At 31.5% G+C, this 15,701-nt stretch overlaps 1 protein-coding gene across 1 annotated transcript; it reads right to left on the reverse strand.

Moving 5' to 3' along the window:
- On the reverse strand, nucleotides 1-14,924 carry LOC139513193 (gem-associated protein 2-like). The gene is made up of 8 exons (XM_071301473.1): nucleotides 14,718-14,924; nucleotides 7,959-8,046; nucleotides 7,534-7,626; nucleotides 4,879-4,938; nucleotides 4,124-4,282; nucleotides 2,807-2,875; nucleotides 1,535-1,645; nucleotides 1-252 (listed from the first exon to the last, which is right to left on the reverse strand). The coding sequence occupies exons 1-8, from the start codon at nucleotides 14,846-14,848 to the stop codon at nucleotides 154-156; spliced, it is 810 nt and encodes a 269-aa protein (XP_071157574.1). The 5' UTR covers nucleotides 14,849-14,924; the 3' UTR covers nucleotides 1-153.
- Nucleotides 14,925-15,701: the final 777 nt, after the last annotated feature.

Raw genomic sequence — 15,701 nt, forward strand, 5'->3', positions numbered from 1 at the left:
TAGTTCGTCATGTTATTTATTAGATAAATCATTTATTTCTCCTTTGATGAAGAAATACCAAAGTTTATATGATTATCAACTTTCTGTATTCTTTTCCCTCATACAGCTTGACCTTGGTTCTATCAAATTTCTGAACAGATTTTATAGAATTCTTCAGGTTCCTGAATCAGCTAAATCTATTTGGTCAAAATATCTAGCCACTATGCATATAAATAGGTTCAATGGTGATAGTCGTGGATCATCTGAATTTTCCTATAATTAAATTAATTGTATAATAGTATATAATTCAAATTAAACAATAAGTTTATTTTTTGCTTAATATTGGAAAATACCTCTTCTGAATTGGTTCAATATATAATGACTTCAAAAACAGTTGTATCAAATTTCTATTTCTATAATGTTGTAATCTATAACCATGATAACTGTGGCAAACACTCAGTTTTATCATTTCAAGCACCATCTTTTCATCTATCAATATCATCAAACAACATTTAAATTTTTTTAGAACCATTATTGCATATAACTTCAGTTGTGACCAGAACATGCTTATGTCTTTTATATAGAAATACATATAGTATGAACAAAAGAAGTGGTCTTGTGTACATCAATGAGACGTGAAACCAACAAAAAAATCAAAACACATATTGATGAGATCAAAGAGTCTGAAACATGAGTCCATACAGTATGTCAAGATCTAAATAGCCCAGATTATATCAAATTTGTAAATATACTAAACAGAGACAATTAAAGCTATGTCATTAACGACAAATTTGCCAACATGTGGTTTGAGATTTCAATGACCAGTATCCTGATATAAATCTTTAATCTGTAAATTCTTTAAACATGTTTTTACATTTATAGAAAAGTTATAGTCTATGAATAGTTTATATTTCCTACTTACCACATCTTTGACTAAATGTAAGGTTGAATAAATTTTTTATTAAATTTTGAAAAGTTATAGTTACTGTGCCATAAAAATGAGACTTCTCCAACAAAGTCATTACTGTTAAGATTTCAAACGAAGAAATTTGCAAGGGCATTTTAAGTTTGACAGAGGGAACATAAGCAAAACCCTTGTAAAAAATGAAACAAACTAGGCAAATTATGGAGAAATTGATATGTGTGATACTTAAGTCTGGGAGAACATGATTTACTTATCAGTTTTTAATGGCTTTCAGTAAATGAGGGTATTCTTAGATCTGACAGTACTTTGGGTATGTTGTCTTCATGTAAGGTAAGTTTTGTTTGTGCATCATGCCATTTCCAACTGATTTTTATAGGTTTTTTTTCTCATATGTTGTACTATTAAACCACTGATCAAGGGTAAGAGGATGATAGAAAGCTATCAAATATTACATGTATATTCAGAATTATACCCAATTAAAACCCTTCTTTTCAAATAAGGTCACAAAGTAACAATCTTTTAAAAATTGTTTATATTGAATCCCAGGTATTCAGACTTTATTCAACGTTGTATTGTGTTTGGGTGATATTTTCTCTCTTTTACTTTTATTTATGCAAAATTACTACTTACAAGTGAAGCTCTTAGATTGGAACAAGACCTGGCTAAAGTTCTAAGAGTTGAACAAGCTTCTGGGGAAAGAGGTTTTTCCAAACAAACCAACAAAGAATAAAACCAACTGCCCTAAAATAACAAATGAAATTATTTGCATTTTAAATATCAATTATTATTTTTAATATGTTGTGCTTCAAATCTCAAAGAACATATCTTATAAAGAGATACTTCTTGCATTCTTTTAATGTAATGACTGTAAAATCTTCATGTCAAAAACATATTTAAGCTTAAATTCTCTCTCCATTTTGGAGATAGTAATCATACATAGGATATAAAATAAAGACTAGTGTATTGGTGTCTCCTTAAAGAAGAACTATGTTAGGAGTCATTAGTAGGTTTGTGCCAACCATTTTCAAATAGACATCCTATGCTTTAAAGTAAAACAGATTATTTCAATTCTGGTTCAATGTCTTTATAAAATGTTCCATGGGGCACAGCTTGATACTACTGCAGAGGACAAACCCAGAACAGTTGAGTTGGGGCAGGTATGGACACTACATTCAAGCTTGGTAATCACAGAATTTGGATTGTGGTGAACATTTGACACAGCATAGATTTCCAACACAGAGTGAATGATGAAAATGTTATCAAAGAACTGAAAAATTGGAAATTGAAATTTTACCAATATAGTCCAATATCCAAAATCTAAATACATAGAATCAGCATATCAAGGAACCCAAAGAATTTAAGACTTTAAATTTGAAATCAACAACATTAAAATTGGACAATTTACACCAGTATCTAAACAAGTCAGCAAAAATATTATTATTTTCCACCTGAACTGAAGTGGAATAAAAGAATGATTGCTTATTGTTAGCTTATAGTCCAGTGGAATATGTTTCATACATATCAGGATGAGACCCATTTAATGATAAATCCACTGCATAGGTTCTACAAGGTGGGTTGACTAAAAAATTGTATGTTGGACAGGAAACAAAACTGTGCTTACAAAAAGACCCCCAGCCCCTTTGGACCTATCAAAGATTTGCTGCATTAGGCCTTTTACATGCAAAATTTGTCACTTTTCCTATACATTTCATCAATTTAATTCACCCATCCACCATAGACATGGTTATGTAATTATATCCAATACATCGAATCATAACCTCCAAGAATCTGTTTTACTGCAGGAGGGAAGTTCTGTTGACTATTATTCAAAACTCTTGTGGTAAAAAAGAACTAAACTTTTTTCTACATGTCACAATTTATAAAATGAACATCATTTAATACCTGTTTGTCTGAAAATCCTGTAGCCTCAAACCAGTTAATGTGATATTCTAATACTTTAATGACAGCAGGCTACAAAAGAAAAAAAGAAAAAAACCAATATCAATAAATCTTCTATAGGAACTTGTTGGTTTTCTTATGAAGTTGAAAGTGAGATAAATACATACTATACATGTGTGTGAAGATTGTAAATAAGTTCTGATATATTTAAGAAGGTAGCAGAGTTAGATCAGCCATATTCTATCTATACCAGTAGATGCTATATGCCTTGAAGTTTCTGTTCTGTTACCCCTGATTTTATTTTTTAAGAGGCAACAAATGTGTCAAATTGAGTCAAATTTTTCTCCAAACCACAAATTGAATGAGAAAGTGATTTGCCGAAAAACAATAAGATCAATAGCCATCAGATCAAATTATTCTGAGTGAAGTTTTATATAAAAATTAGGAGATGTGGTATGATTGCCAATGAGACAACTATCCTTCAAAGTTCAAATAAAGTAAAGGTAAGCAATTATAGGCAACAGTACAACCTTCCAAAATGATAAAAACCCATACTGTAAAGTAGGCTATAAAAAGCATTGACATGAAAAATATGAAAAAATTCAATTGAGAAAACTAACAGCCTGATTTAAAACAAACCAATTTGACAGATATAAACCAACAACAACCAATGAACTCCTGGCTACTGACTTATGTTTCATCTACTGCACCATGGCAACTACCTAGGCAATGATCCACCAAGCAAAGTTCCTTGTTACTCAGTATTTGGACCATAACACTTTCCTGTTATATTATATTAAGGTGGTTCCTAACACTACAGGGAGATAACTCTGTAAAATCAGCTAAACGTTTTAATTACGTTGTGTTGTTTAGGGAATATTAAGCTTCTCGATGATCAAAATAAGTGTTTGTCGAACTGCTATATAACCAGTGAAATTTTTCGGATAAAACGGTTGGTTTAAATTTTTTGAAATTTTTATATTTTTGTCAAAGGGTCAAAGTAAATACTTTGTCAAAATTTTATGAAAATTAAACGAGCCAAATTAATTTTAGTTAAGGTGTTGGGTACCACCTTAATTGGTTGGTATATATATATATATTTTTTTTAAATTGACTTTAAGTCCCATTAGACAAATACATGTACCAGTAAAAATGATAATCTTGAAAATAAAAACAAATGGGTTCTATGCTATCATTACACTGATTTAGATTCCTTTTCATCAGTACAGTTATCTAGAACACGACTTTATGTTCAGGGCTATCATTATACTGAATTATGTCCCTTGTTCATCTATACAACTATCTAACAATAACATTTACCTGGTCCATGGCCATCATTATACTGAGTAAAGGTAAAGTCCCTTGTCTATCTGTGCCATTCTCACTTTCATTTTCTTTAAGTTCATGTGGAACAGATCCTGGTGGTTGTAAACGTCCAAAACAAAGACGACACCAACCTTCAACGTCATTTGCTAATGGCTGCAAAATTAAAATGTAACTTGTAATGATCTGTTTTTTTCTATAGAAGTGAATGTGTACAAATAAAAATGTTTAATAGTACTCAACAGATATAAATCTTAGCCTCCCACCTCATGACTGGAATACGTTTTACATGCAAAGAGTGTTGTCACTTTCCCTATACATGTCATCAGATTTAATTCACCTATCCACACTAGACATGGCTATTTTATACAAATTCCTCAAACAATTCAATAAATTTAAAAGGTGCCCAACATATACATGTGGACAATCTGATTACACAAAGCTGGTACCATCTTTAATATGTAAATTTCAAACTTGATCAGACAAATGTACATATGGACAAGGGAAAAACTTAATGCCATCTTCTGCTACGGTGAGAGGCATAAAAGAGGAAAGTAAATTATTATACACATAATATTTAATGTAACACAAGATTATGGAGATCAAAAGTATAAACAATAGTGTATGAATGAATGCTTGAACTTACTGTTCATATATGATATTCAATTATGCTGTCTGCCCAAAATATTTAGGACACTTTACTAAATAGTCTGTGGAGTTTTTAAATCATCTTGGTTTCTTCTTAAACTTACCACATTTTCAATTTTCAACAATTTGTTCTTTTTGCGTAATGCTTTCTGTCTAGCATAACTCTGTAAAAAAATATATTATGTATAATAACATTTGCTTTTTTCAAGGTATTGTCCAGCTAAACAACACAACAATACAATTTTCTGTTATTGAAAAATATTAACATCTACTGATCAGATAATATTATAATTTTATAGGAAAAATCTATCTAAATTTAATTAATATACAATCAGTTTATCAGAACAATGTCCATTCTGCTTTTGTTCAGAAAATAAGTAAATTATTAGGCCACACCAATTTAATTTCTTGTTCTACGGATTTTTGGACTCCAAAATTTGGGGCGAGCAAGCGATTTGAAAATTTTAATAAAAAAATATTTAATTTGCAAATTTTTGAGGCGAAGCTTGAAAAGTATAAAAGGCGAGCCATTATAATTTTTTTTTGTAAACATAAAATAGTAGGTTTTGACAATATTAAAGCTTGATTTATCACTTGTACTTTGACATTTCTTTAATTTCTGAAGTATTTTTTCCCTGTTCACCAAGAAATAATTAAATCTGGTCTATGTATGTGTGACTGACAATGAGACAATTCTCCATCCAAGTCATAATCAGTTTGGGGACAACCCCTTAATGTTATAAATATCCCTTTTACATGTTTTATGAGGGATCAATATATTATATATTTGTTTGTACAAAAGGGCTCATATTTTCTCAAAGAACTATATATCTATCTGGTATTAAATGGTCAAAACATGTCCAAGAATTTTGTAATATACCTTGACTTTAACCATGTTAACACATTTACTTTAACAGTTTAATATTATTAAAAATAAGTGGACCCCTCTTTTAAAAGTTGTTTAAAATATGATGTAACTCTCCTCTTTTTGAGTACAAAATTCTAAGTTTTCAAAGGTTTTGTTTAGAAGAACTATACAAATCCTTGGTATTTCTATTTTCTTTTCTACATCAGTAAAATGACCCCTTGTCTGAGGGAGGGTTGTTCTCAATCTGATAATAACAAACACAGGTCAAAGTACGGCCTTTTACACAGGGCTTTGATACAGACCAAACAGCAGGCTATAAAGGACCCCAAAATTATTAGCGCACACAATTCGAACAGGAAAACCAACAATCTAATTTATATATCATGTATATTCAAACGGGAAAATACCAATGAACAACATCAACAAACAATAACTGCTGATAAATATGCAGCGGCTATGGATAGTTTTGTTTCGCCAGCATACACTATAATTGCAGTTGAAGGCAAATCCTTCAGAAGTTCTTTGTACTTTATTCTAACAACGAACATTTTTTGATAGGGAATATAAGTAAGGGGGAAAGTAACCAATTTTTTGTTCTTTACAGGAATTTCCGCTATTATAAATTTATATCAGAGCACTCCCGCTTTGGATAAATAGGTTTCATGCTGAAACAAACATTCTCACAGATATTTACAAAGTGTGGATGGGTGCTTTTATGTTTAAAATCGTTATATACAGGTTAGAACCGTTAGACTGTGATTTTAAAAACAAATGTTGATATCTTTTTATAATATTTACAAAAAAAACAGTGCGGGAAATGGACATGATTACATTTCCGGATGCGGGAAGCGGGAATATAAAAAAAATAAAAAATTCTGTTTTGAAAAAATAGGTGCGGGCGGGTCCATCGAACAAGGAATCAAATTGATGTGGCCTTAGATGAATGTGTAATTAGAAACTTTAACTAATCAAGTAATTTATCAGTACTAAAAACATATACTTTAAGTCAAAGACAAATTATTAGTATTTTGTTTTATCATGTCCAGCGTATAGATCTGTGCGTATAGAATTTTTACCTTTATTCTATTGTTCTTGGCCAAATCGGCACAAGTTAGATAATTTATTACAAGCTCATTCTAAATCTCTGACAGTAAAACTATGCAACTATTTGAATGCAGCTTGGAAAATTAGATCTCATATATTGTCATAATATTATTGTATACTTTGTAACTACTGTTCTATGCTGTCTTTTGTTTGTTATATATTGTATATATTTTCAATTGCCATAGCATGTATATGCTTCTTGCAAATAAATTATTCATTCATTCATTCAGAGTAAACATTCTATGTAAACTATATTTCTTTCTTTTCCATGTGCTTTATGAAATCTGCCTTTGTGATAAAGTTATCTTTGAAAACCTACAGTGGACATTTAAGAAAACCTTTAAGAGCTTATAAAAGTTTTATTGGAATTACTTCAAAGGAAAAATTCTACATTTGAAATTGAAATATTGATAACAAATCACACAAATTTGAACAGGGGAAGTAGTGAGTCCCCTGATATCAAATGTTAGAAAAATAAAATCCAAATAATTCTACATTTTCAAACGAAGGATAAAACTTGTGAAAAGTTGTAAAATCTAATTATCTCAATAGCAGTGCTCTTCCTTGATATGTATACTTTTTTTGTTTTATTGAAAAGGTTTTAAAAAATACTTACAAATTCCATAGTAGATGTAAGATAAGATGGGATGGCACTCATTACCCTAAATGTATTGCCACATCATACCATTTAATTGATTAGATAATTTCACAAAAAAAGTAAAATGTCATATAATAAATTACTTAATATTCTAACAATTATTTAAATGGATAGATTATAAACAAATACTTGTCTGAACTCTGCAAAATCAGCTATTTGTGTTCTTTGCCACTCTAAGTCTGGTGCAAAACCTTTAGGTGCAGGGTGACAGCCTCTTGTATCCTGAAATAAATAAATACAATTTATAATTCATAAAAATTGAAAAAACAGAGGACATGAAACGCCCTTACTAGTATAAACATTTCCAACACTATGTGTTAGTAGCTAGGTTATATATGTTCTGTAAATTGTTTGTATAGCTGGTAGAAAAATTTCTATAAAAAGACTATAAATATACAAGGAATACAACTTTTTTGTGGGATAATAACAGCCTTAAAATTCATGTTCCGTTTAAAAAAAAATTGTTTACTAGGCTATATCGTCATAGAAATACATATCTTTTTACAAAATAGATCAAATATAAGTTTAATAACCAGTGTAGAACACCAACTTACATGTCTGACATTGACGGTCTGTTTTTTTGTAAAAATACTAGTATCTAAATCAGCTACTACAACTTTTGGACAATCATTGGCTTCTCTCCTTAATATAAAATGAAAGCTGCATTAATAATAGTCATGATAGTACATCTGTCTGAAGTCAAATCTTAATTTAAAATGAAATATCAATAATTAGAAGTTTATTACTGTGTAAACATGACATTCACTCAGCCACTAACAAACCAAATAAAAGATGGTGTAAAATTTTGTATTGAATGGTAAACATGAATACATTTATAAACTCTTATGTCACATACATGTTTATGCATCATATCTTAATAATTCATGTCAAAAAAGGTAAAAACGTTCTTGCTTTCACTCAAACACTCAACATGCACAAGAATAATAAAAACTGAATTATCTATTTTTGTTGAGACATAGCAATCCTAGATTATGCCATTGGTAGCGTCAACATTTTGGTTTAGTCTGTGGTTAAGTTTTATTAGACACCAATAATTTTGCCAAACTGTGACCTTCATAAAATTTTATGAACTTAAGTCTTTGGAAAATGTTTATTTCAAATTAAATGTGCAAAGCCCAAAACCACTGGCACAAAACTTAACTGGGGCATTCATTTAGAAAATCAAAATGGAAATTATCCTTTACATGTATTATTATCTGCTTAAGGGGGCTCGCGGGTCTAAAGGATTTTTTTAATTTAATATAGGATTTCTCTATATTTTTCTATAAATGAACTTAATCTTATACTTAATAGAAAAATGAAATAAAAAAATGGGGTCACCGTTCATTTACACTCACAATCTGCTTTCGAAAGAAACATACATTTTTGTTAATGTCCTTTTTTTCTGTTGAACTAAAACATAGGAGAAATAGCGGTAATATCGAAATAAAAATAGAACTAAATTACAGAAATCGCTAAAATTTTACAATTATTTAGTTTATGTACAGCTTATTCGAAAACAACAATAAAAAATATAGGTCATCGATGAGTTAAAAAAGATATTTTAATTTTATTGCCAAATAATGGCATTTTTGCACCAAAGGGAGATAATTTGGAGCTTTTTAAGTGATATCTACATTTTAAAAGTCCGCTAGGGCCAACACGATTGATTTTTTGGAATGATTTTTGTACCACATGATAAAGTAACAACTACTAAAGGTAATAAATAAAATCTGTAATGAAAAATTAATGTTTAATTTTTTTCTAAAAATCTTATACCCACGAACCTCCTTAAATGGGATTGCAGTGTGGTTCTACTATTACGATAAAAAAACTTCAAAGGTATGGCAGGAAAATTCTTTCTGCTTATACATGTAGTTTGTGGGAAATTTTTCCTTTATGAAGCATAATTTGTAGCAAAACTGAGTGTCTGTTTGAGTTATCAATAACGATGTATTTCAGCTGATTTGTTTTATTGATTATTTACATGTATCACCAGTCGTTCACAATTGTAATATTCGGTATGTTAAAGATGCTAATACACGTTGTTTTTTTAAAGGTGATTTTGAATTGTACATGTGTCACTGAGTCTACCATATCAAGTGAATCACAAGTGTTTAGGGAGCTGCCATTTGATTTTTGTGCGAGGCTAGAATGAGAAATTTAGTCATGCATTTTTTTTTAGTTATTATCTCTTATGTCATGTATGTCAAGTCCAAACAATTATGACGTCTGGCAAGTATGTATGTATGCACATAGATCCCTCCGTTTAGGGAGCACCCCTTGAGAGCTGTGAGGGTACAGTGGAATCCATGTACACCCCCTATCAGGATTAATGGAGATGTGTCATTAAAGTATTTACAATGTTTAAAATTTACAAAGACAATCCCCACCCAACACCAGGGAGTGTTAGGACACCGGTCAGAGTCAGTTATTATGGTGGAGGAAGCCGAAGTACTCGAGAGAACCACCAGGCTGCTCGTCAGGAACAGACAACCCCAAGAGATATCAGCAGATTGATCTCCAGGTCAAAGTCGGGAGCAACTTTGACCAACCGAGGCTCCCATAGTACCCATTCTAGTTTAAACTCTGGTCTGGGTACCAGAGATGTGTATGAGAGGGTGAAAATCACCCTTCTGATGTGCTGATATTTTTAGCACCCTGAGTGAGAATCAAATTCAGGACCTTCAGCACTGTAGACATTGGTCTTAACCATTAGACCACGAACTCACACAAGGAATTTTTTCTTTTTCTTGGACGCCTTCCTACGTTAAAATAGACATGCCAGACATCATTTTCTCATAATTATTTGGATAACTTATGTCATGTATGTCCTGCCTTTTTATTTAACACGCTTTTCTGTCCTGCCTTTTTTTCATTAGTGTATCCTGACTTTTTTTTTTTACATAAATTGACATCCTGTCTTTTTTTTATGGCAGCATAATTTTCATCCTGTCCATTTTAACGTAAAACGACTTTCCTGTCTTTTTTTTTTAAAATCATCCTAAATGAATTTTCATTTATCCTGGAAATGCTATGCTTTTAAACTATTTTGGATGCCCTGGTTTTTCTGCACTCAAGGTAAACTAGATATCATTGAGATGGGAGCCATCTCTGTGGGCCCCGCTGTGAATAATGTGCATTAAAAAATTGTATCTTTACCATAGGACATGGGTTTGTCAACTGAAACCAAAGTTTTTGACCTTGACCTTTGACCTATGAAGTTGTAAATAAATTATGACACACCCTTTGGTGTTGGTTTATATACATGTCAAGTAAAAACTTTGAAATGATAACGGTTCTCAAGATATAGAGCAGACACAATCTTTACCATAGGACATGGGTTGTCAACTGAAACCAAAGTTTTTAACCTTGAACTTTGCCCTAGGCAGTCGTTCATAAATTATGACACACCCTCTGGTGTTGGTTCATATACATGTCAAGTATAAACTTTGAAATCATAACGGTTCTCAAGATATAGAGCGGACACGATCTTCACCACAGGACACAGGGTTGTCAACTGAAACCAAAGTTTTTTTACCTTGACCTTTGACCTAGGAAGTTGTACATACATCATGACACGCCCTCTGGTGGTGGTTAATAAACATGTAAAGTATACAGTATGAAATCATAATGGTTCTCTAGATATGGAGCGGACACAAAGTGTTACAGACGGACGGACGGACGGATGGACGGACAGACTAATCACTATAGGGGACCGCCTTTGGCGGGACCCTAATTATGAGATTCCAAAAGATCCACATGGTCATGCCATGGAATAATTTGTTAAGGTTCATCATAAGGAATTGAAAAATATGGCCGTGTTTACACCTCCAAAATTACTATGAGTACAGACAAACTGGTACATCCAGGAAAGTTTTAAGGCATGGCAGGAACTAGATATTGTTGTTACCAATTATGTAAATCAATTGTATCTGATTTTATGCCCTTTATGGGCCCTGTAATTTGGGAAATAAAAATATTCTATTCTATTCTATTCTATATAAAAGTTATATGAAGTCTACGTTTCAGAAAATTAAAAACTTACCTGGATTTTGATGTTCATTTTTTTCCAGTCTGCAGAAGATAGCAAAATAAACAAACACCCGAGTTTCATTTGATACGGTCCACTCAGTTACACAGTTTAAACCTGTTAAATCACCTATTGTTTACAGGTGTCTATTGTCCACCTATTGTCCATTTAAATCAATACTACTCACAACATTGATTATATGAGGGGAGCTTCTCAATCGTTTTCACTACTTAATTAATTTTGGCACCTTCTGCAGGAACGGAAAAAAATGGTTAGCAAAATCTAGAAAAGTTTATAATTTTCTGAAACATAAAATGCATTTAAAATTTATATATCTAGTTCCTGCCATCCCTTAAAACTGTTGCAGGTGTATAGGTTAGTCTGTACTCAGAGTAAAATTTGGGGTGTAAATACGGCCATTTTAGCCAAAAGGTTATGATGAACCTTAAAGGGAAAATTCACGATTTTTTACTTATGGTTTAAATATGTTCATTATGACATAATATATATATTCACAAAGTTTTATCGCTATATGTGCAGTAATAAAGGAGAAATTCAATAATTAATGAAAAAATATCAACTACTTCCTGTAGGTCGTGACGTTTTCTCCTGATTTTTGCATGCCGGGATTTAAAATACAATCATTAAAAGTCTTGGTTTTTAATCATATTTTAACGTAATCGTAAGCGCGCCGATGACTTATGCTTTATCTAATAACCATCCGATAATAAGAAGATAAAACGCACAGACGTTCAATTGTACTCATTCGTGAGATAAATTATCTATGTTAAACGTATATATTTGAATTATGTTTGTAGACAACACAAAAAGTTATAAATTTATTTTTAATAAATGCATTTTCGGACTGATAAGGTGAACAAATTAAAGTACAATAATCTGTAAAGACAATATGTTGGTGTACTCATGATTATTAACTTTTTACTATCTCTGCTATGACTAGGTTTATACGATGTGTGTATTCACGGTTCTGTGGCAATACTCGTAGATGGCTTGTTGAAAGGTAAATTGTTATTTGCACTTCGGTATTTAACCACGCCTCTAGGGCACACCTTGCCAGGTGTGACTGTCTATTCGGATCAGTGGGAGCATTTAATACACACATTACAAATACATATTCAAGTTGGTGACAAATAAAAATTGGTCGCCGTGGAATTATTTAATTATATTTGGTGCTATTATTTATTTGAATTCAAATAAGTTAATTTACTAAGAAATACACAATTTTCGGTTAAAGACGGGAAACTTAATTCATATGTCAGAATGAAATGATATACAAGTCTTGTCCTTGATTTATGTCTCATAAAAAAGGGGGACTTAGAAATTAGAAATAGCTTTACTAAATCATTTTTATTTGTCTTTATTGGGCGAAAAAATGTACGAGAACACTTACATTTAGACTTTTGAAAGCCATGTATTAATTAATATATGAAACTATCTGAAGATAACTCTACCGAAGCGGAATATAATATGTACGAATAAAGAAAAAATACTTTTGTATTGGAATGGAATCGAAAAATTACGAATAGATATTCTTTTCAAGTGTGAAAAACGTCAACCAAATTTATTCATAATCGGGAACGTCCTTATTAAAATCTGAGACTACTATAATAATCGTCGTCTCCCAACGTATATATATACTTAAATAACTATTTGACCAACGATGTTTAAAATTAAGACAACGAATTTAATGTTATCATTCCCTATTTTTGAATGTTATTATAAGTCTGTTCAACTTGCAAGAATACCCCTAAAGCGGACAAATATCCGACAAGCAGTTTATTCTTTAAATTGCTGTCAAGAAAGAAAATAAATCCCGAAATTGATACTCAATAGTTTTCCTAGAAAATATTCACATCCCTTGGGGATTATTAGTGTACGTCCAGTTGCATATATTTTACATGAATGTTGGAACAATTGTGAAGATGACAAATTTCGTCCTTTATTCGAGAACAATCTAATTGATATATAAATCTTTAGTTTACTATGTTCTTAACTTCGATGAACCAAAGCAAGTTATAAATTGACCTGTATTTAAATCAAATTGTTTCTTTTTTTCTTCTTCTTCTTTTGGTATACAATAGTCTATCGAATTCGTTGATTACATACTGTTGGCATACGTGGACTAGTCTATAATAATTTACAAAACTTTTACCACAATTTACACAAAATGTATGTTTCTTTCTTATGTTCAATGTATACATGTATACATATTTTAAATTGCGCTACTGACTATAGTTCCGTAACTTTCTACCCAGGCGTATGTATACACGAATCGTCGACAAGTGCGCACATTTTTTTAAATCAATAATTCTGGTATGTTCCAATCTGTCCTAAACTATTGACAATGAGTATATATTACATTTTCCCAAATTAACCCTTGGAAAAATATGTAAATAGATTTGTATTTCTTCAATTTTTTTTTTTGTATTAATTTTTTTTTATAGATAATATTCTTTACACCAGAAATGTTATTTATAAACAAGCGTATGAGTTCAGTAATGACTAGTATAAATATCACTTTCGGACACGCAAGACAAAAATGTATATTATACATGCACCTGATAGTTCAAAATGGAAAGTTATAAGTAACGGTCGTGTACACTGATCAATACCTACAGAAGTGAAACGATGCATGAACTTGCAAGCCAGCCGGACAGGAAATCGATTGAATACCTGGACGTGTCACCTTACACCCCTTCCAATACCTTTGGGAGTAATACCTTTAGCCATGCTGGTGATCAGATGAGGGAAGATCCGAATTTATTTAAATAAAGTTTATTACTTGAAAGAATTATGAACGAATTAGATTTTCGAAAACAATTTCCACGGAACACTTATTTATGATTTGAACTTTGACTTTTTAACTAATTACAATATTATCAGTTTAAAAATAACAGACTATATGGTTATTTAAAAATATAAGACCATTTTCCGTATCAAGTTATTCAGTCAGATAAAACAACCGTACGATTGACAAGATATCGACACGCAATTACGACTACATCGTTTACTGTAGTTTTGTTCCTTTGTGGTTTATAGACATATCGGGATTTTTCATCGGAGAAGGTGACAATATGGCGGAGAGCACGGAACTGATACTCAAAATTTAAAATCGATGGTGATCTCTTATTTAGCGGAATAAAACTTTAATATCTATAAATTTGAGCATTTTTATACAGAATGGACATAATATCAATTTTTGATTTTTTTGAGAAGTTTCCCTTTAAGATGAACAAGTCAAATAAATTTATTCACAAACCGAACTCGACGTAAGTATTCATTTCCAGTAGTGGGTGGGATATCCAAATCGAAATCATCCAACCCGCCATCGTCGACGATAAGGGCCGCTCCCTGTAACCTGTCCCCGTCAGATTCGTCACTTCCATTCATTTTTGGTATTGTCTTTTTAATTTCGAACGTTTGGCAATTTTTTACACTCGATGTTTAACAATAACATTATTTCGACCTCTAAGATTACGTTTTAATAAACGCATAAATGATACAGATCTAATTTATATTTATAATTTTTAAAGCAATATCGGTCACCACATGTGCTTTTTCCGGGAAATAAAATTCTGGAGCTTTTGAGAAAGTAATAATTTATTTCAAAGTCCGCCTACATGACATACATGTTCACAATAAGGGAGCTGTACAATTTGATTTTTATGGGAATCTGCGATGAAATTTGAAAAAAAAACCAGGACAATGTTTTTCGACTTTTTCATCCTAGACCCCCACCTCCCCCTAAAAATCAAATAGTAGCTCCCTAATGTTCAGAGAAAACAATAGCTCTCAGTTATATTGTTGGCTTTTTTTTAAAACTACTTCTAACCTTTTTGGGGAAAATATGCATCATTTTTATCAAATTGGGATATTTATAATAAACCATGAATTTGACTGGAACTTCAATTTGCAGACACCCTTTCAAGGTAAGGGAGCTACCATTTGATTTTTATGGGGGGGGGGGGGGGGGGGGGGGGGGGGGGGGGGGGGGCTAGGATGTAAAATTTTGTCCTGCATTTTTTTTTAGCTGTAATCTCTGTCCTGCATTTTTAATTTTCACTCTGTTCGGTCCTGCCTTTATTTTTTTTTTTTAGTTTATCCTGACTTTTTTTTTTACCTAAATTGTCGTCCTGACTTCTTTTTTTTGCAAGTGTTTCATCCTGCCTTTTTTTTACTCAAAACTCCCTAAATAGACCATCAAATCTGCACATAGTCATTTTAGGCATGAAAAATGTTTAAA

Source organism: Mytilus edulis, chromosome 2 (assembly GCF_963676685.1).
Source record: "Mytilus edulis chromosome 2, xbMytEdul2.2, whole genome shotgun sequence".
Lineage (NCBI taxonomy): Eukaryota > Metazoa > Mollusca > Bivalvia > Mytilida > Mytilidae > Mytilus > Mytilus edulis.